Genomic DNA, 20,602 nt, shown 5'->3' on the forward strand with positions numbered 1-20,602 from the left:
GACGGCATCCGAGCAGAGCACTGTATACAGAGCCCCGCGGTCTGATACATCCAAGCATAATATGCCACAAAACTGAAAGTAAATGAATACGGGATTGTAATTTTAAATCACACACTGCCACCTAGTGGGCAATTTTGAGCACAGTAATATAGTTATTATTTGACAAATTAAAAGTTAAGTTTTAGACCAGAGACGGTCTCTATTCAGGGTTTACCCTGAGGGGAGTTGCATCCCCAAGGTTTTTTTGTATCTGACAATTGTATTCAATCTAAACAATGCTCTGTGAGCTAAACAGCCTGGAATCCAGACTGATACATTGTACATAGCTAGTCCTGTTCTCAGCTTAGAAGTATATACAATTGTATCCAGTCTAGACAATGCTCTGTGAAGTAAACAGCCTGGACACAAGATTGTAGCAAACCACTAAAGAGATTTTGTTCAGCTGTGGTTAACATATTTAGCTCACAGAGCATTGTCTAGACTGGATACAATTGTCTCAGTTTCTCAGCTGAGACCAGGACTAGGTATGTACAATGTATCAGTTTTTAGTCCGTGCTGTTTGCTCACAGAGCATTGCCTATACTAGCCTTCTCATTCACTTTTAGCAAACTAATATCTTAAAACTGCTAAAGAACTTTATTAAAAAATTGTAACACTTTTCCTTTAGAATGAGCATTACTTACATGAGACTAGAAAACCCCCTTAGGGGGTTAAAAGGGCCCTTCAACACGCCTTGCTCCATATTCCAGGAAATTGGACAGAAGTCCATCAGACTACACCAACAGGCAAGAACCAGCTGGGTCCCACTTTATCCTATCGAGTCCTAACTAAAGGGAAGAAGAGTTTCCAGACTTGTGCAGATGTGCAATACGATTCACCACGCATTTCAGGTTGCACAGGATTGTGTGACTGGTTTAGTAGTTATGAATCTTTCACAAAAACCACCAAATGTAATGCTTCAGAACAAGTAGTGGTAATCCTTCTTTATTTAATACTTCCCATACGTAACGGTGGAGACAAAAAATCAGGGACGAGCATAGGGGAGACAGCTGTTTTGTACGATACACCTACTTCTACTGCTCGTTAATGAAACAGCTGTCACCTTCTCTGCTCGTTCTGGATCTAATCCCTGCACCCTTCATTGTGGATTTCCCAGAGATCTCGCCTGGTTGTAGATTAAGCTCCAGATTCCAGATGAGTGTGACTTTATTATTGGTTACAATCACTGCACCGGACCCTTTATTTCTACATGGACTGACCAAGTTTAATGCCTTTACATAGCAGGAGTTAATAAGGACAGGGAAGGGGGAGCAGCCACACTGTGACAACTGCTGCCCAATATCAGGGTCTGATACTCCGGCGAGTCATAAACACAGGCAAAGAGCTATTAGAGATGGGAGAATAATTGTCGGGATGGCTTGTAAAGCTGTGTGATCTCCGCGCATCCACCCCACCTTGTCACTGACTTACTGAGATAATTGCCGGTCTTGGCACGGAGCGCCAGGGGCTGATCAATAGCTGGCAAAGTCAATCTGTGCACTCCGCTAATGCAAATGATGCGTTTTAGTCACTCTTCAAAAATCTACTAATCAGAATGGAATATTGTCTGGTGCAGATGGCAGGTGAGGACGCGGCACATGTGAGCCGAATCCATAATGGCTGCAAATATGGACGACTTCACCGTAGCTTCAAGGTGGGGAAATGAAATCCTTCTTTTAGAAAAAAAAAACATTTCTCCAGAGGCAAGAAAAGAAAAACACAACTGGGCACCTATCAAGCTGCTGGCTCCCAATACAGATGCCAAAGGGGGTAGATCTCTGGACCTTATGACATTGTGAGACTGTAAAATGGATTCTGACACATAATGGTGTAAAAGAGGTATTCTGGTATCACAAAACTGTATAATAGAAAACTTACTAATATATTGTTATCATAAATTGAAACTGGCTTCAGCATATTTTGCTTGATTCACCCCTGACACCTAAAGATCGCCCCTGGCCAGGCTTTGCTTATTGCTCTCTGGTCAGGTAAGAGTTAGCCTGGGTTCACACCATGTTTTTTTAAATACGGTTCCCATATACGGCTGGGAGGGGGCGGGGCTTAATCGCGGCGCCCGCACTCAGCTGTATTCGGGAACAGTATTTAACGTATGTCTACGGTTCCCGAATACGGCTGAGTGCGGGCGCCGCGATTAAGCCCCGCCCCCCTCCTCCCAGCCGTATACGGGAACCGTATTTAACAAAACGTGGTGTGAACCCAGCCTTACAGTCTTGAATCAATAGGCAGCTAGGAGGGATTATTTCAGGCCTCTAGCACCTTCCAGGCTTACTGCTTTCTGTTTTACTTTGCACTCTTGTCTGTGTTTGCACACACTTGTACTTTGTATGGCCAAGGCTTTTAGTTCTGTCCTGTTTTACCAGTGTTCTAACTGTCCAGTTATCTGTCTGTACTATTGTCGGTGTTTTCATGTCTAGCTTGGTTTGTGTTTTGTATCCCTCCATATTTGGAGTTTGGTTTTGAATTTTATCCTGTTCCTGAGCTTGGCTATGTCCCTAGGAGGCAGTTTATTTCTTGTTTCTAGTGTGAATTAGTTTTGTGTATCCTGATCTATTTAGTATCTTGGTCCATGTTCAGACCAGTTGGTTTTTGTTCTTGTGCGATTTTGTATCTGTTCTGGTAATTTAGTATTTGTCTCTGCTGATCTATATAGTACAGTAACCCCCCCCCCCCTCGACCTACGATGGCCCCAACATACGATAATTTCAACAGACGATGGCCTCTCAGAGGCAGCATCAACATACGATGCTTTTGTATGTCGGGGCCATCGCATAAATGGCTATCCGGCAGCGCAGACTGCTTCAGCTGCCACCGGATAGCCGTTTACGGTGCCCGTGTGGTCCGTTGACGATCACTTACCTGTCCTCGGGGCTCCGACGCGTCCTCTTCGGGATCCCCTGCATCATTTGCGCTCTCCATCGTCGTCATCACGTCGCTGCGCACGCAGTCCCGTCATCCAACAGGAGCGGCGTGCATAGCGACGTGATGGCGGCGACGGAGAGCGAGGATGCCGGGAAAGCAGAGGCCTTGCTGGAGCGTCGGGGACACCCCGGGGACGCGGCGACAGCGATGGACGCCGACATCAGGGCAGCGGTGACGAGCGGTGACGGTCCGGAGTGGCGGGGACAGGTGAGTACAACTTTCTCTAACAGTGGTCTTCAACCAGCGGACCTCCAGATGTTGCAAAACTACAACTCCCAGCATGCCCGGACAGCCGTTGGCTGTCCGGGCATGCTGGGTGTTGTAGTTTTGCAACATCTGGAGGTCCGCAGGTTGTAGACCACTGTCCTATACTTTACATTGCACGGATCCCTCAACATGCGATGGTTTTAACAAACGATGGTCCATTTGGAACGGATTACCATCGTATGTTGAGGGACCACTGTATAGGACTTCTATGTTCTTGTGCTTCTGGTACCGAGATCTAGTCTTGTCCTAGTTCCTCCAGCAGATTTTGTTTCCTTGATTTTGTATTCTGAAATTGCTGTTTGTCTAGCTCTTGAAATTTAGTTTTTGCTCTGCCGTACTTCTCTCTGGGTCCTTATTGCCTGCTTGTTGTTTCTGCTACAGTAAGTCCTGAGGGTATCTGAGTACTCTGAGGCACAGCCAGGACCAAAAAAAGACAACTGCTATAGATGAAGCCCATCTAGTGGGAAATAAGCTTCTTTACACAAATCAACACTTTGGTTCATTCCTAAATTGAATGAAAAAGCTTGTGAGTTCAGCAACATGAAAAGGTCTTAAAAGGTGTACTCAGCCCCTACACATCTTATCCCTTATCCAAGACATAGAGGATAAGACATACAAAAAAAAAGGTTGCAGCTAGAGATGAGCGAACTTACAGTAAATTCGATTCGTCATGAACTTCTCGGCTCGGCAGTTGATGACTTTTCCTGCATAAATTAGTTCAGCTTTCCGGTGCTCCGGTGGGCTGGAAAAGGTGGATACAGTCCTAGGAGACTCTTTCCTAGGAATGTATCCACCTTTTCCAGCCCACCGGAGCACCTGAAGGCTGAACTAGTTTACGCAGGAAAAGTCATCAACTGCCGAGCCGAGAAGTTCGTGACGAATCGAATTTACTGTAAGTTCGCTCATCTCTAGTTGCAGCAGCACTCTTGGTCATAAAATAATGCTCTTAGCGCACTTTTTGATTTTGCTTAGAAAGAAAAATAGCCATTTAGGGCATGTTAGGATCCCATCCGACAAGAGGCCACCTCTGCGTCGTGGATGGGGGGGAGGAGACGTTTTGATCAAAAAGTGCGCTAATACCCTAAATTTTTTTACCCAGAATGCTGCTGCAACCTTCTTTTTTGTATACTCTGTATTTGCCACAGCAGTGTGCACCCGTGTATTAGGTAGTTGTGCTGGCTATTTTTCTTTTTTGTGTTTTTGATAGGGGATAAGATGTCTGATCTTAGGGGTCCGGCAGCTGGGACCCCCACGATCTCTGTGCAGCATCTGTGGTTCGTTTAGAACGCTGGGTGCGGGTGGCAGGGGTCATGACGTCACAGCCCTCGTGATGTCACACCACGCCCCCTCAATGCAACACAGTTCTTAAAATGGACAGAGATGTCAGCAGAGAGCACTGTGCTCGTGATGTCAGCAGAGAGCTCTGGGTTCCAAAAAGAAAAGAATTTCCTCTGTAGTATTCAGCTGCTAAGAAGTACTGGAAGAATTAAGATTTTTTTTATAGAAGTAATTTACAAATCTGATTAACTTTCTGGCACCAGTTGATTAAAAAAAAAAAAAAAGTTTTCCACCGGAGTACCCCTTTAAAGACCCCTAAAGTAGATAACTGCAGAATCCCTTCTTTGGTAACGGAAACCCCTGTACAAGATCTGCAGGGCTGGAAATGTCAAAATGACTTCGGAAAGTAGCGGAATCTCCAACGCAAAGCTGTACTTGATTCACATATTAAAATGAGAATGTCATCACATTTATTCCTCGAGGATCCTCTGCTGACAGATTTAACACCGAACACCCTCCGTGCCGGAGACACTTAAGAATCTATCGCCGCCAAGGAATTGCGAGGAGAAGCAACAAGGCTGTCAGTCACGGCGTCATCTTTGTCATTCGTTTTCGGAGCTCCAGAAAATTTTTATGAATACTTTACCGTCCTATAAAATGTTAGAAATAAGGCCGGGTTCACACCACATTTTTGCAATACAGTTCCTGTATCAGGTTTTGGATGAAAAACGGATTCCTTAAAACCTGACTAAACTGTATCAAAACGTGTGTACAAATTTTAACCCGTATACGGTTTGAAAAATGATGTCCGGTTGCATCCGTTTTTTAAGAAAAAAAAAAAACGTATATGTTTTTAACTTTACACTCTATTATGAATAAAGTTTCACTTGTTTGATTGAAATTCCAAGAAAAAAACTGTACAAAGTCATAAACCGGATGGAACCGTACGCACATACAGTTCTGTACGGTTTCCATTGACTCCCAATGTATACGGTTCCCATGCGGTTTTTCATCCGGACCATAAACCGTGGTAGGCTACGGTATTGGGTACAGGAAAAAAAAAAAGAGAACAAACCGTGCTACTACTAGTTGTAGTTTTGCAACAGCTGGAGGCACCCTGGTTGGGAAATACTGCCCTAGGCAAACAACACCTGAAAATTCTCCACCCTCCAGCACCATGTTGGACTGGACAGATTGGGCTCGGCCTACAGCATCAACCCCAACTAAAATCCTGCACATGCGCCATAGATGCGCATAATGCTGCAGACACATTGAAGGAGGAAAACCGATTCCTACCCCTGGGTTCACACCACATTTTTTGCCATACTGTTGTATATCAGTTTTTCTAAAGAAAACTGTATGGCCGTTGGCTGTCCGGGCATGCTGGGAGTTGAAGTTTTTCAACATCTGGAGGGCCACAGTTTTAGACCACTGTTCTAAGGGCCCTATTGACTGAACAGACAATAATGTAAAACAAGCTGCTACTGCCCATGGTGGAGTGATGCATTATGGACATAAGGCCAAACTGTCCAAGGGACCGGCAATATAAATACTGTATAAAGTAAAGCTGCAAGTGGAGAAGAAAGCGGAGATATAGGACAGGGCAGAATTTGGCGCTTTGGCGTCTCCCAATAACATCCATCAATTGCTAAGTCTATATCTAACATTGGGGGTTGTTATTGTTTTCGTACATTCACCCCTCACCCGCTTCACTCCGGACCTACAGCACAATATCCAGGACTGCAGAACCGCTCACTTACCGGGCAATTATTGCTAAAATTGCAGAGAAAATCTAAATGGCTGAAAGCGGCTCCAAAATCTGAAGAAGTGGTACTTGAGTGTTATACGAGTGCTCGCCCGCAGAGCGACGTAACCCGCGCAAACACATGATACAAAAAGCCTATTGAGCAAAAACAAATTAGTTTCTCCAAATTGCTTGGAACGCTGGAGATTGGATGCAGATTGCTCCAATTTGTTTCTCTCGGAAAAAATGATTAAGGGATAGTGCCAGGCACACCGAGTCCGGCGGCGGCAGAGTCAGGTCTGAAGGGTAACTAGTGTTTTAACAAACGTCTAAAGTGTTCTGATCGCTGGGGCTTCAGATGCTGAGACCCCCACAAATCACTAAAAACAAACTCATAGAAGTCTCCAACGTTCACTCGGCTCTCCATAGAAAACAGAGCCTGCAGAGTGTGGAGTTATAGAAAGTCTAGAAATCAGTCCACCACTCCACTCTGCTCTATGAGGAAAGCCAAAAAAGAGCGGCATAGGATAGAGGGGGCATCCGGAGCAGGGGGATACATAGTCTGCTACAATATGATTTTGTATTTTAATGTAACAATTTGTTTAAAGGGGTACTCCGGTGGAAAACTTTTTTTTTTTTTACATCAACTGGTGCCAGAAAGTTAAACAGATTTGTAAATTACTTATATTACAAAATCTTAATCCTTCTAGTACTTATTAGCTGCTGACTACTACAGAGGAAATGATTTCCATTTTGGAACACAGAGCTCTCTGCTGACATCATGACCACAGTGCTCTCTGCTGACACCTCTGTCCATTTTAAGAACTGTCCAGAGTAGAAGAAAATCCCCATAGCAAACATATGCTGCTCTGGACAGTTCCTAAAATGGACAGAGATGTCAGCAGAGAGCACTGTGCTCGTGATGTCAGCAGAGAGCTCTGTGTTCCAAAAAGAAAATAATTTCCTCTGTAGTATTCAGCAGCTAATAAGTACTGGAAGGATTAAGATTTTTGAATAGAAGTAATTTACAAATCTGTTTTAACTTTCTGGCACCAGTTGATTAAAAAAAAAAGTTACCCCTTTAACTGCTGGAAGGACTTCTAGAGAAAGCCTGGGAGTCCTCATGCCTCCGCCTAATTATAGGGAAAGCCTGCCCACTCATGAAGAAAGCCTGTGAGTCCGGCTTCCCTTACCAAATTTATAACAAAAACCCCAGGAGGTACAGGGGTAACAACAATTTCAACTATAGGGGAAACCCCCAAAGGGGTACCCTAAACTAAGACCCTCCCTATAAAATATAACTTATTTGGTGCAAGTTAAAATATGGATTGATACATATATGAACACTGTGTAGTTAGTAAATTGTCCACTAGGTGTCAGGACCACACTACAATTTAAAACCACAGCTCCAGTCTATCTCCTATGTAACCTGTATAACAACCATTTTGCCTATAAAGAAGGTGCACTATTCTTGTAAGGCCCCTCCAGGTTAGAACAATTAATGGTTGTATGGAGTGTGACTGAAAGGCAGGCTGCTGATTAAAACTACCAGTTAGCCAGTTCCTTTGACGTTTTGCTGGTTAGCCAGTTCCTTTGACGTTTCGCTGGTTCCCCAGCTTCATTAGAAAGGACTGGTGGCTTAGCCACCAGTCCTTTCTGATGAAGCTGGGGAACCAGCGAAACGTCAAAGGAACTGGCTAACTTGGTAGTTTTAATCAGCAGCCTGCCTTTCAGTCATATTCCATACAACCATTAATTGTTCTAACCTGGAGGGGCCTTACAAGAATAGTGCACCTTCTTTATAAGCAGAATGGTTTTTATACAGGTTACATAGGAGACAGACTGGAGCTGTGGTTTTAAATTGTAGTGTGGTCCTGACACCTAGAGGACAATTTACTAACTACACAGTGTTCATATATGTATCAATCCATATTTTAACTCGCACCAAATAAAAGTTATATTTTATAGGGAGGGCCTTAGTCTAGGGTACCCCTTTGGGAGTTCCCCTAAAGTTGTTGTGAAACTGCTTCCCTTACCCACTCATAGAAAAAGCCTGTGAGACCTGCTTTCCTCATCTAATTATTCAGAAAGCCTGTGAGTCTTCCTCCCCCCGCCACTCATGCAGAAACATGTAGGGCCGTCTTATAAACAGTGTTCCCATAAAGTGATTGACATCTCTTCCTTTACTGGTCAATACTGTTTAAGACGGTTTCCCTCCATGTGATACCCTATGTTAATTCTAACAAATTTTTAAATAACTTTTATTTATTTATTTTAAATGCCCCCTTAACACCCCCTTAAGTGATTGACAGCTCTTCCTTTACTGGTCAATACTGTTTAAGACGGTTTCCCTCCATGTGATACCCTATGTTAATTCTAACAAATTTTTAAATAACTTTTATTTATTTATTTTAAATGCCCCCTTAACACCCCCCCCCCCCCCCCCAGAATAAATCCTTAGGTGTTAACCACTAGGAAAATCATTTTTCATTTTTATGCAATGTACTATTTACTGTTATGTGTTATGCCGGGGAGAAAGGCAGAACTGTGTGCATGCAAGCGGATCCTTTCTGCCTCCTCAAAAGAGTCCATTGCTCTGCTCCATAGAGTCCAAACAGTGAAAGGTAAATCAAGGCTTCCCTCTCATCTCTGATCACCCATAAAGTTCTGTGCAGCTGTTCCTTGTGTAAATACTTGTGTTCATACTATTTGCACAGTGCTGCCTCCTAAATGTAATCTCCCTCTCTTCCACCCCCTTCTTTAGCTTGTCATCAGCAGCAGTTCACTGCTTAGACCAGTGATGCTTTTGTGATGTTACCCCCCTTTTCTTATTGTGATCCTATTGCTGTTTTCCTTTACAAGGCTCAGCATTTCCCCCTTTACTCCATGCTGCTCACAAGTGGGAGACCTGATAAATACAAGTTCAATGTTTAAGTTAATGACTCTTCTAACCTTTTTCCTGCTGAAGCGGTCTGTCACATATCACCTTGGGAAGGTCCAGCGGGCATGTAATACTGTTTCCACTTCAGCAGCTACAGAGCATCACAATGCCCATCTCAGCTGCTGCTAAACCTCTCAGTATACACTTCAACTGCTGCAGAATCTCACAATACATAGCTCGGCTGCTGCAGAATCTCACAACATATACCTCGGCTGCTGCAGAATCTCACAATATATACCTCGGCTGCTGCAGAATCTCACAATACATAGCTCGGCTGCTGCAGAATCTCACAACATATACCTCGGCTGCTGCAGAATCTCACAATACATAGTTCGGCTGCTGCAGAATCTCACAATGCATACCTTGGCTGCTGCAGAACCTAACAACACATATCACAGCAGCTGCAGCCTTCTTTTATGACAGTGTTTCCCAATGAGGGTGCCTCCGGCTTTTGCAAAACTGCAACTCCCAGCATGCCCGGACAGCCTTTGGCTGTCCGGGCATGCTGGGAGTTGTAGTTTTGCAACAGCTGGAGGCACCCTCAATGGGAAACACTGCTTTATGAAAAGGATACAGACCATTCCTATTAATCAAGTTTGCATTCATTGACAACAACAATCTGTACTTTTTCCAGTTTGTATGTCAGCTAAGGCCGGGTTCACACCACGTTTTTGCAATACACTTCCCGTATACGTTTTCAATTTGAAAACCGCACGGAACCGTATTGAAAACCGTATGCATTGACTCTCTATTGAAAACCGTATGCCAAAAGATGCATCAGGTTGTGTCCGTTTTGCATCCTGTACGGTTCTGTCAGTTTTTTTTCCTGTACCCAAAACCGTAACCTATAACGGTTTTTGGTCAGGGTGAAAAACCGTATTAACCCGTATACTTTTCTTTTTTTTTTTCTTTTTTTCTTTTTTTAACATGGGAGTCAATGGGAACCGTACAGAACTGTATGTGCTTATGGTTCCATCCGATTTTCACCATACGGTTTCTGACTTTGCACTGTTTTTTTCTTGGAATTTCAATCAAACAAGTGAAACTTTATTCATAATGGAATGAAAAGTTAAAAACGTATACGTTTTTTTTCTTTAAAAAAACGGATGCAACCGGACACCATTTTTCAAACCGTATACGGATTAAAATTTGTACACATGTTTTGATATAGTTTAGTCAGGTTTTGAGGAATTTTATTTATATATTTTTTTTTTTTATCAAAAACCTGATACAGAAACTGCATAGCAAAAACGTGGTGTGAACACAGCCTAAAAGTGTTTTATAAGGAATAATCTACTCCTTATCTATCTATCTACACAAACAAGGGGACATTTTTGGAATTTATTATCCCTTTAAAGTTTTGATATGTTGAGGCAAACAACAAAAACAAAGATAAGTACATTGCAGGTCAACAATAACAAACAACATTGGAAAAAATAAAATAAAAAACCTGCGAGTAGAGCTCGGCCATCGGACCAAAATCTTTCCTTAATCTGCTCTGAAACAAATAATTTGCAGGGAAGGTAGAGGTCATAGAATGGTTTATAAAAAGGCAATTTGTGGAAGTCAGGATGGATGGTATTCATCCAAGCATGACCCCCGATATCACTGGAACAGCGAGCAGACCGCGAATGGATGAGAGCCGCGACGTCTTCTCATTTAACATTCCGTACCGTATAGGGGTCGAGCCGCCGCTAACCAGGGACACAGGAGGCACCGCGCAGAAATCAGATTTAATGTGTAGTGTTACAAAGGAGGAAATCAGCAACAAATACTAATATATGGGTCAGGACGCTCTAAAAGTTCCCTTAGGGCAGGGTTTCCTAATCAGGGCACCTCCAGCTGTTGCAAAACTACAACTCCCAGCATGCCCGGACAGCCGTTGGCTGTCCGGGCATGCTGGGAGTTGTAGTTTTGCAACAGCTGGAGGCGCCCTGGTTTGGGAAACACTGCCTTAGGGTCTATTCACATCTACAGTATCCTGACCATATTTGATGCGCAGGATTTAAAGCTGCAGATCTGATGCTGTGTTCAGTCATTTCGTTAAAGCTTTAACCCCTTAAGGACGCAGGACGTAAATGTACGTCCTGGTGAGGTGGTACTTAACGCACCAGGACGTACATTTACGTCCTAAGCATAACCGCGGGCATCGGAGCGATGCCCGTGTCATGCGCGGCTGATCCCGGCTGCTGATCGCAGCCAGGGACCCGCCGGCAATGGCTCAGGTGCCGGGATCAATACAGATCCCGGCATCTGCGGCAGTTCGCCATTTAAATGAACGATCGTATCGCCCGCAGCGCTGCTGCGGGGATCCGATCATTCATAATGCCACACGGAGGTCCCCTCACCTTTCTCCGTGCGGCTCCCGGCGTCTCCTGCTCTGGTCTGTGATCGAGCAGACCAGAGCAGGAGATGACCGATAATACTGATCTGTTCTATGTCCTATACATAGAACAGATCAGTATTAGCAATCATGGTATTGCTATGAATAGTCCCCTATGGGGACTATTCAAGTGTAAAAAAAAATGTAAAAAAATGTAAAAGTAAAAAAAAAGTGAAAAATCCCCTCCCCCAATAAAAAAGTAAAACGTCCGTTTTTTCCTATTTTACCCCCAAAAAGCGTAAAAAACATTTTTTATAGACCTATTTGGTATCGCCGCGTGCGTAAATGTCCGAACTATTAAAATAAAATGTTAATGATCCCGTACGGTGAACGGCGTGAACGAAAAAAAATTAAAAAAGTCAAAAATTCCTACTTTTTTAATACATTTTATAAAAAAAATTTTTATAAAAAATGTATTAAAAGTTTTTTATATGCAAATGTGGTATCAAAAAAAAGTACAGATCATGGCGCAAAAAATGAGCCCCCATACCGCCACTTATACGGAAAAATAAAAAAGTTAGAGGTCATCAAAATAAAGGGATTATAAACGTACTAATTTGGTTAAAAAGTTTGTGATTTTTTTTAAGCGCAACAATAATATAAAAGTATATAATAATGGGTATCATTTTAATCGTATTGACCCTCAGAATAAAGAACACATGTCATTTTTACCATAAATTGTACGGCGTGAAAACAAAACCTTCCAAAATTAGCAAAATTGCGTTTTTCGTTTTAATTTCCCCACAAAAATAGTGTTTTTTGGTTGCGCCATACATTTTATGATATAATGAGTGATGTCATTACAAAGGACAACTGGTCGCGCAAAAAACAAGCCCTCATACTAGTCTGTGGATGAAAATATAAAAGAGTTATGATTTTTAGAAGGCGAGGAGGAAAAAATGAAAGCGTAAAAATTAAATTGTCTGAGTCCTTAAGGCCAAAATGGGCTGAGTCCTTAAGGGGTTAAAGGGGTACTCTGATGGAAATTTTTTTTTTTTTTATCAACTGGTGCCAGAAAGTTAAACAGATTTGTAAATTACTTCTATTAAAAAATCTTAATCCTTCCAGTACTTATTAGCTGCTGAATACTACAGAGGAAATGGTTTTGTTTTTGGAACACAGAGCTCTCTGCTGACATCATGACCACAGTGCTCTCTGCTGACATCTCTGTCCATTTTAAGAACTGTCCAGAGTAGGAGAAAATCCTCATAGAAAACATATGTTGCTCTGGACAGTTGCTAAAATGGACAGAGATGTCAGCAGAGAGCACTGTGCTCATGATGTCAGCAGAGAGCTCTGTGTCCCAAAAAGAAAACCATTTCCTCTGTAGTAAAGAGACCTTAAAAAGTACTGGAAAGATTACGGTTTTTTAATAGAAGTAATTTACACATCTGTTTAACTTTCTGGCACCAGTTGATTTAAAATAAATAAATAAAAGTTTTCCACGGGAGTACCCCTTTAAGGGTAGGGTATGGTGTAGCGGAGGAGAACCGATAGGCCCTCTTTAATAGAAATAACAAGATAACAGAGACTGGTAATACAGACAATATAGGACAGAACATCTAGATAAAAAGCAAATGACTATAAAGTGATCCCTCAACTTACAATGGCCTCAACACACAATAGTTTCAACATACAATGGTCTTTTCTGGATCATCGTAACCTGAAACCAGACTCAACATACAATATACGGACAGTCCAGATCTATGGCTGGAAGAACCGACCAATCAGAATGGGCATTCACTGGTAAAACCCCTGTATTACTGAAGTGTATGCACTGACTGCTGTCTGGTAGCGCCCCCTACAGTACAGGGAGGCATCACATGTTCTGTACCCTTTACCTGAGCCAGGGTAAGGCTGCATTCACACTTTGTTTTTACATTACGGTTGCCGGATCTGGCTGGGGGAGGGGCAAACCGGGCTCTCCTGTACCCCAGCCGGACCAGCGCTGAACTCAATTTACTTTAATGAGCCGACCGGAGTCAAACTCCGGTCGGCTCATTTTTGACCCGTATCCGGTTTTGTGACCGGACCTAAAACCGTAGTATACTAAAACCGTAGTAAATGGAGTTCAGCGCTGGTCAGGCTGGGGTACGGGAGAGCCCGGTTTGCCCCTCCCCCAGCCGGATCTGGCAACCGTAATGTAAAAACGAAGTGTGAATGCAGCCTTAGCTGCTCCTTTGGACACCAGGTTTAGGACACTGTGTACAGTACAGGACCCTGAAGAAGCTCCTGTCCTCTACATAGACAGTGATTACAGCTCCCAGCAGATCTTTATTACTTTTATATGGAAGGACTTGCTTTATCTATATTAGTTATCTACTTATTTTTGTTCAATCCTCACTTTTTCCTATTTTTTGGATGACATTTTGGTGACTTTAGAACCAATTACCAGGTTTCCATAGAGTTCTGGTCTCAACATACAATGGTCTCAACATACAATGGTCGTCCTGGAACCGATTAATATTGTAACTTGAGGGACTATTGTATAGATCTGTGTTATTTTTAGCAGGAAAAAAAAAAAGAATGGTGTTGCAGCTTACCTTGACATAGGAAGGCTGCTTTTCTAGAATCAGATCTGCAACTTTTCTGGAAACCTAAAACAATTCAAACATAAAATACAGATTAGAAATGTGCAGAGGCAGAGCGGAGTTTGTGGAGTAAAGTACCGAAAGTCCCATAGACTTTCATGAGACTTTAGACAAAAACCCTGACCCTCGCAATCGGGGGTAGGTTAGGGTTAATTTAAAGGAGACGTATCGTGCCCAAAAACGTATCCCCTATCCTTCGGATAGGGGATACGTTTTTGGGCACGATACGTGTCCTTTATATCTCTATGGGAGAGCCTAAGGCTGGGTTCACACCACGTTTTCTTAAATACGGCTCCCGTATACGGTTGGGAGGAGGGGGGCGGGGCTTAATCGCGGCACCCGCACTCAGCCGTATTCGGGAACCGTATTTAATGCAAGTCTATGAGCCGACCGGAGTGAACCGCAGCCTCCGGTCGGCTTCGTTTTCGGCCGTATGCGGTTTCCCGACCGCAGGCAAAAACGTGGCCGAAAACGAAGCCAACCGGAGGCTGCGGTTCAGTCCGGCTGGCTCATAGACTTGCATTAAATACGGTTCCCGAATACGGCTGAGTGCTGGTGCCGCGATTAAGCCCCGCCCCCCTCCTCCCAACCGTATACGTGAGCCGTATTTAAGAAAACGTGGTGTGAACCCAGCCTAAGATAGCCAAGTGGCTTTCCCATAAAAATATATGGAGGGGGCGTGTCGGTCGCCACTTCGTGCAGGGGTCTACACACCCCGTTCCCAGAGAAATCCGGGGCCCCGTACAGGAGATTGCAGCACGATCTAAAATGTATCCCCTATCCTGCAGAAAGGGATTACGTTTTTGGGCATAGTATATCTTCTTTAAAGGGGTACTCCGGTGGAAAACTTTTTTTTTTTTTAATGAACTGGTGCCAGAAAGTTAAACAGATTTAAAAATTACTTCTATTTAAAAATCTCAATCCTTCCAGTACCTATTAGCAGCTGTATGCTACAGAGGAAATTATTTTCTTTTTGAATTTCTTTTTTGTCTTGTCCACAGTGCTCTCTGCTGACACCTCTGTCCGTGTCAGGAACCGCCAGAGCAGCATAGGTTTGCTATGGGGATTTTCTCCTGCTCTGGACAGTTCCTGATACGGGCATCAGGTGTCAGCAGAGAGCACTGTGGACAAGACAAAAAAAAATAAAAATCAAAATGAAATGAATTTCCTCTCTAGCATACAGCTGCTAATAAGTACCGGAAGGGTGAAGATTTTTTAATAGAAGTAATTTACAAATTTTCTGGCACCAGTTGATTTAAAAAAAACAAGGTTTTCCACCGGAGTACCCCTTTAAAGGAGTACTGCAGGATAGCAAAACTTATCCCATATCTACAGGATAAGGGATAAGTTTCAGACAAGTGGGGGTCCGACTTCCGGGACCCGCGCAATCTCCCGTTAGGGGCCCCGGCAGTCCGCAGGAGGGGGCGTGTTTGACCTCCGCACTAAGCAGTGGCCGACACACGCCCCCTCAATACATCGCTATGGCAGAGCCAGAGACTGCCGAATGCAGTGCTCTGGCTATCCCATAGAGATGTATTAAAGGGGTACTCCAGCGGAAATTTTTTTTTTTTTTTTAAATCAACTGGTGCCAGTTATACAGATTTGTAAATTACTTCTATTTAAACATCTTAATCCTTCCAGTACTAATCAGCTGCTGTATGCTCCAGAGGAAGTTCTTTTCTTGTTGAATTTCCTTTCTATCTGACCACAGTGCTCTCTGCTGACACCTCTGTCCATCTCAGGAACTGTCCAGAGTAGGAGCAAATCCCCATAGCAAACCTATCCTGCTGCGGAGAGTTCATGACATGAACAGAGGTGTCAGCAGAGAGCACTGTGGTCAGACAGAAAGGAAATTTAAAAAAAAGGACTTCCTTTGGAGCATACAGCAGGTTATAAGTACTGGAAGGATTAAGATTTTTACATAGAAGAAATTACCGTATTTTTCGCCCTATAGGACGCACCAGCGTATAAGACGCACCCAATTTATAGGTGCAAAATCTTAAAAAAAAAAAAAAAAGATTTTGAACCCAATAGTGGTCTTCAACCTGCGGACCTCCAGATGTTGCAAAACTACAACTCCCAGCATGCCCGGACAGCCGTTGGCTGTCCGGGCATGCTGGGAGTTGTAGTTTTGCAACATCTGGAGGTCCGCAGATTGAAGACCACTGCATAGGAGGTAATACTCAGGTGTCCCCGCCGCTCCGGACCCGTCACCGCTGCCCTGGATGTCGCTCCATCGCTGTCGCCGTGTCCCCGTCGCTCCGGAACATCTCTGCTGCCAGCCAGGTATCCTTGCTCTCCGTCGCCGCCATCACGTTGTTACGCACGCCGACGCACGTAAGCGACGACGTGATGACCAGGAAGGATAGCGCCGGCCATACAGGGGATCCCTGAACGGAGAAGACACCGAGGAGGCAGGTAAGGTCCCTCCCGGTGTCCTGTAAGCACTAACCCGGCTATTCAGTTGGGCTGTTCGGGCGGTGAAATCGCGGCGGTCCCGAACAGCCCGACTGAACAGCCGGGTTAGCGTCACTTTCCCTTCAGACGCGGGGGTCAGCTTTGATCGCCGCGTCTGAAGGGTTAATACAGGGCATCACCACAATCGGTGATGTCCTGTATTAGCCGCGGGTCCCGGCCGTTGACGGCCGCAGGGACCGCCGCGATAGGGGTGTATTCGCCGTATAAGACGCACCCACTTTTTCCCCCCAGTTTTGGGGAAGAAAAAGTGCGTCTTATACGGCGAAAAATACGGTAACTTTCTGTCACCAGTTGATTTAAAAAAAAATTGTTCTCGATGAGGCCCAATCCGGTAGAACAAAGGAGGACAAACAAGAACCATGGATCACAAGGCTAAGAAACAACTTTGCAAATATTGTGGGAAAATAAAGTTAATTAAAAAAAATTATAATGAAATTAAGAAAAACAATAAAAATAAAAATACATAAAAAAAAAAAAAAAAACTCAGAACATTTTTGGTCTATTATTTACGGAACAAACGTCAGGTCCACAAAATGATCCATGCCCTGTATAAATGGAAGGCAGAGCCAATCTGAAACTCCGGGTGCGGAATGATATTCTAATTTAATTTAGTAAAATGTTCCAGGCGACAGCGGATCTCACATCTACATTCACGTCGCGTCTTATTCCGAAAAACACAAAGACCTAACTTATTTACTTTACAGAAACAAAGAAAATCATTTAGAAGGAAAAAAAGAGACGTGCGCGCTCCGTAATCCAATAACCTCAGGGCGGGGGGAGCGAACGCGGCAGAAGAAGGCTTACCGTCAGGATTTGTGAGGGAATTTAGTCACGCTGGAGACAATTCTATTTATTGGCAGCTCCGCAGTATACATGCCACGCTTAAAGAGACGACAGCGCTCTACCATCCAATCTCTCCAGCCTTCAAAGACGAACATCATGTAAGTGCCACATCACATTACGGGGAATCTCATCCCATCATCCCGAGCTGTCATAACTAATTCCGACCTGTCACATGGAGAATGTTCCCAAGATCACTGGAGGGGTTTACTGAGGAAAAGGGGTCACACGCACGCGGCGGTCTACATTACTGGAGACTTATCTATGGTAAACAGGTGTATCTTATATGTGGGGGGTCTGAATTATAAAATGTCAATAATAGATACAATAGATAGATGCAGAAAATAAAAGGAAGGCCTATTTGAAAAATTGCTTTAAAAACGCACTACAGATTTTTTTTTTTTTTTTTACACTCACCATTACTAGTCCTACAGTGCCATCTGTTTTATTCCAGCACAGCTGCATCCATGGGTTTCCTCACTGTAATTGGATCATGTGATCACCAGCCTGAGCCACAGAAAATTAGTGTTTAATATGTCTCAGGAAGTGGATCAGCTGATTGCCGTGCACTAAAGGATGCCATATTCACCCTTCTGATCACTCCTGCTTGTTTCCAGACCTCTCCCAGCTCCATCTGTATATTGCTGCTGCAATCTCTATGAGATCAGGATATATAGTAGTTACACCTCCCCTCCAGCTCTATCTATATACTGCTGCTGTTATCTCTATGGGATCAGGATATTTAGTAGTTATACACCTCCCCTCCAGCTCTATCTGTATATTGCTGCTGCAATCTCTATGAGATCAGGATATATAGTAGTTACACCTCCCCTCCAGCTCTATCTGCATACTGCTGCTGTTATCTCTATGGAGTCAGGATATTTAGTAGTTATACACCTCCTTTCCAGCTCTATCAATATACTGCTACTATCTCTATGGGATCAGGATATATAGTAGTTATACACCTCCACCTCCAGTTCTATCTGTATACTGCTGCTGTTATCTCTATGGGATCAGGATATTTAGTAGTTATACACCTCCCCTCCAGCTCTATCTGTATATTGCTGCTGCTATCTCTATGAGATCAGGATATATAGTAGTTACACCTCCCCTTTAGCTCTATCTGCATACTGCTGCTGTTATCTCTACGGAATCAGGATATTTAGTAGTTATTCACCTCCTCTCCAGCTCTATCTGTATACTGCTACTATCTCTATGGGATCAGGATATTTAGTAGTTATACACCTCCTGGAGGCTGTGTTTACACAAATTGGGGGAGATTTATCAAAACCTGTCTAGAGGAAAAGTTGCCCAGTTGCCCATAGCAACCAATCAGATCACTGCTTTCATTTTTCACAGGCCTTTTTTAAAAATGAAATAAGCAATCTGATTGGTTGCTATGGGAAACTCAGCAACCTTTCCTCTAAACAGGTTTAAATAAATCTTCCTTATTGTGTTTTTCAATTTTTTCCATGGTTTTCAAAAATCACGACAAAAATTTTGCTGTCCTTGGAATAAAATGGGTAATTTAAAAAAAAAAAAAAATCTGACAAAAAAAAGCCAAAAAGCAGTAGAAATATGTGATAATTGCAGTAAAAATCCAATGGGTTAACACAGCCTCTCCAGCACCAGCAAACTAAGTAGATGATCAGGTGCAGTGATGAGACTCCACCTCCTCTCTCTACAAAGCCAGAGGATTCATGGGGAATGTAGTCAATGTAGTGCAAACAATACAGCTGCAAATTCATGCCGGCATTCACAAGCACCTACACATTATTCTCTAATAATAACCAGTGCTGCACTATATAGGCAAAAGAAAATTCCCTGTGTGCTCCTTAAATTACAATAGGTTTCCTAACAACAAGATTATGTCCGGTTGTTTCACGACACTGACATCCGGCGATCATCTGTGATCAGGGAAGACAGTGTTCCATTTCCCAGCAGTGCCACCACAGGAGAAACGGAGTATTACACGGTTAATGGAATAAGTAATCTTATCTTAAAAGGGGTACTCCGGTGGATAACACATTTTTTTTAAATCAACTGGTGCCAGAAAGTTAAATAGATTTTAATCCTTCCAGTACTTATCAGCTGCTGTATGCTCCATGGGAAGTTGTGTAGTTCTTTTCTGTCTGACCACAGTGCTCTCTGCTGACACCTCTGTCCATGTCAGGAACTGTCCAGAGCAGGAACAAATGCCCATAGCAAACCTCTCCTGCTCTGGACAGTTCCTGACATGGAAAGAGGTGTCAGCAGAGAGCACTGTGGTCAGACAAAAAAAGACTTCCTTTGTAGTATACAGCAGCTGGTAAGTACTGGAAGGATTAAGATTTTTACATAGAAGTAATTTTTTACTTTCTGGCACCAGTTGATTAGAAAAAAAAATGTTTTTCATCGGAGTACCCCTTTAACACATACTCATATGAATAGTTACATATCTATTTATTTTCATAATTGACCATTATCTTTTTTTCCCCCAATAACAGAGCCATCTGATAGCTTATTAACTTATTTTCCTTCCAATAGTTATTAGCTTCTGAAGTTGAGTTGTTGTTTTCTGCCTAACTGCTCTCTGATAACTCACGTCCCGGGAGCTGTGCAGTTCCTATGGGGATATTCTCCCATCATGCACAGCTCCCGGGACGTGACATCATCATTGAGAATTTAGACAGAAAACTTCAGAAGCTAATAACTATTGGAAGGATTAAGATTTTTTAATAGAAGTAATTTACAAATCTGCCAGTTGATATATATAAAAAAAAGGTTTTGCCTGGAATACCCCTTTAAACCAATAAAAAAAAGGTTGTAAAAAGGAATGGAAAAAAAAAAAAAACACACACACATACACACACACCTACCTGTATGTTTTGTGGGAGGGTTATCAAGAATTCACCACGCAGTAAAAGTGATATGTTATTAGCAAACAGTGTTGTTATAGCGATTACTACACTAACTTTATACAGCTTCTGTTATTTCTTTGTTACAACTTAAAGGACATGTCCGGTGCTTACTTTTCTTATTGTATCCGTTCCGGGCTGCAAAAAAAAAAGAAAATAAGCTTTCTCTTGCCTGCCTAGGCTCCCCCGGTGCTCCGGTACAGG

At 43.1% G+C, this 20,602-nt stretch overlaps 1 protein-coding gene across 1 annotated transcript in view; it reads right to left on the reverse strand.

The window, feature by feature from the left end:
* Positions 1-20,602, reverse strand: part of VPS50 (VPS50 subunit of EARP/GARPII complex) — a 208,217-nt gene that overhangs the window by 131,868 nt on the left and 55,747 nt on the right. The window contains exon 5 of the mRNA XM_056519010.1: positions 14,136-14,189. Within this exon, the coding sequence (XP_056374985.1) occupies positions 14,136-14,189 (54 nt within the window). The remainder of the gene's footprint in view (positions 1-14,135; positions 14,190-20,602) is intronic.

Source organism: Hyla sarda, chromosome 5 (genome assembly GCF_029499605.1).
Source record: "Hyla sarda isolate aHylSar1 chromosome 5, aHylSar1.hap1, whole genome shotgun sequence".
NCBI lineage: Eukaryota > Metazoa > Chordata > Amphibia > Anura > Hylidae > Hyla > Hyla sarda.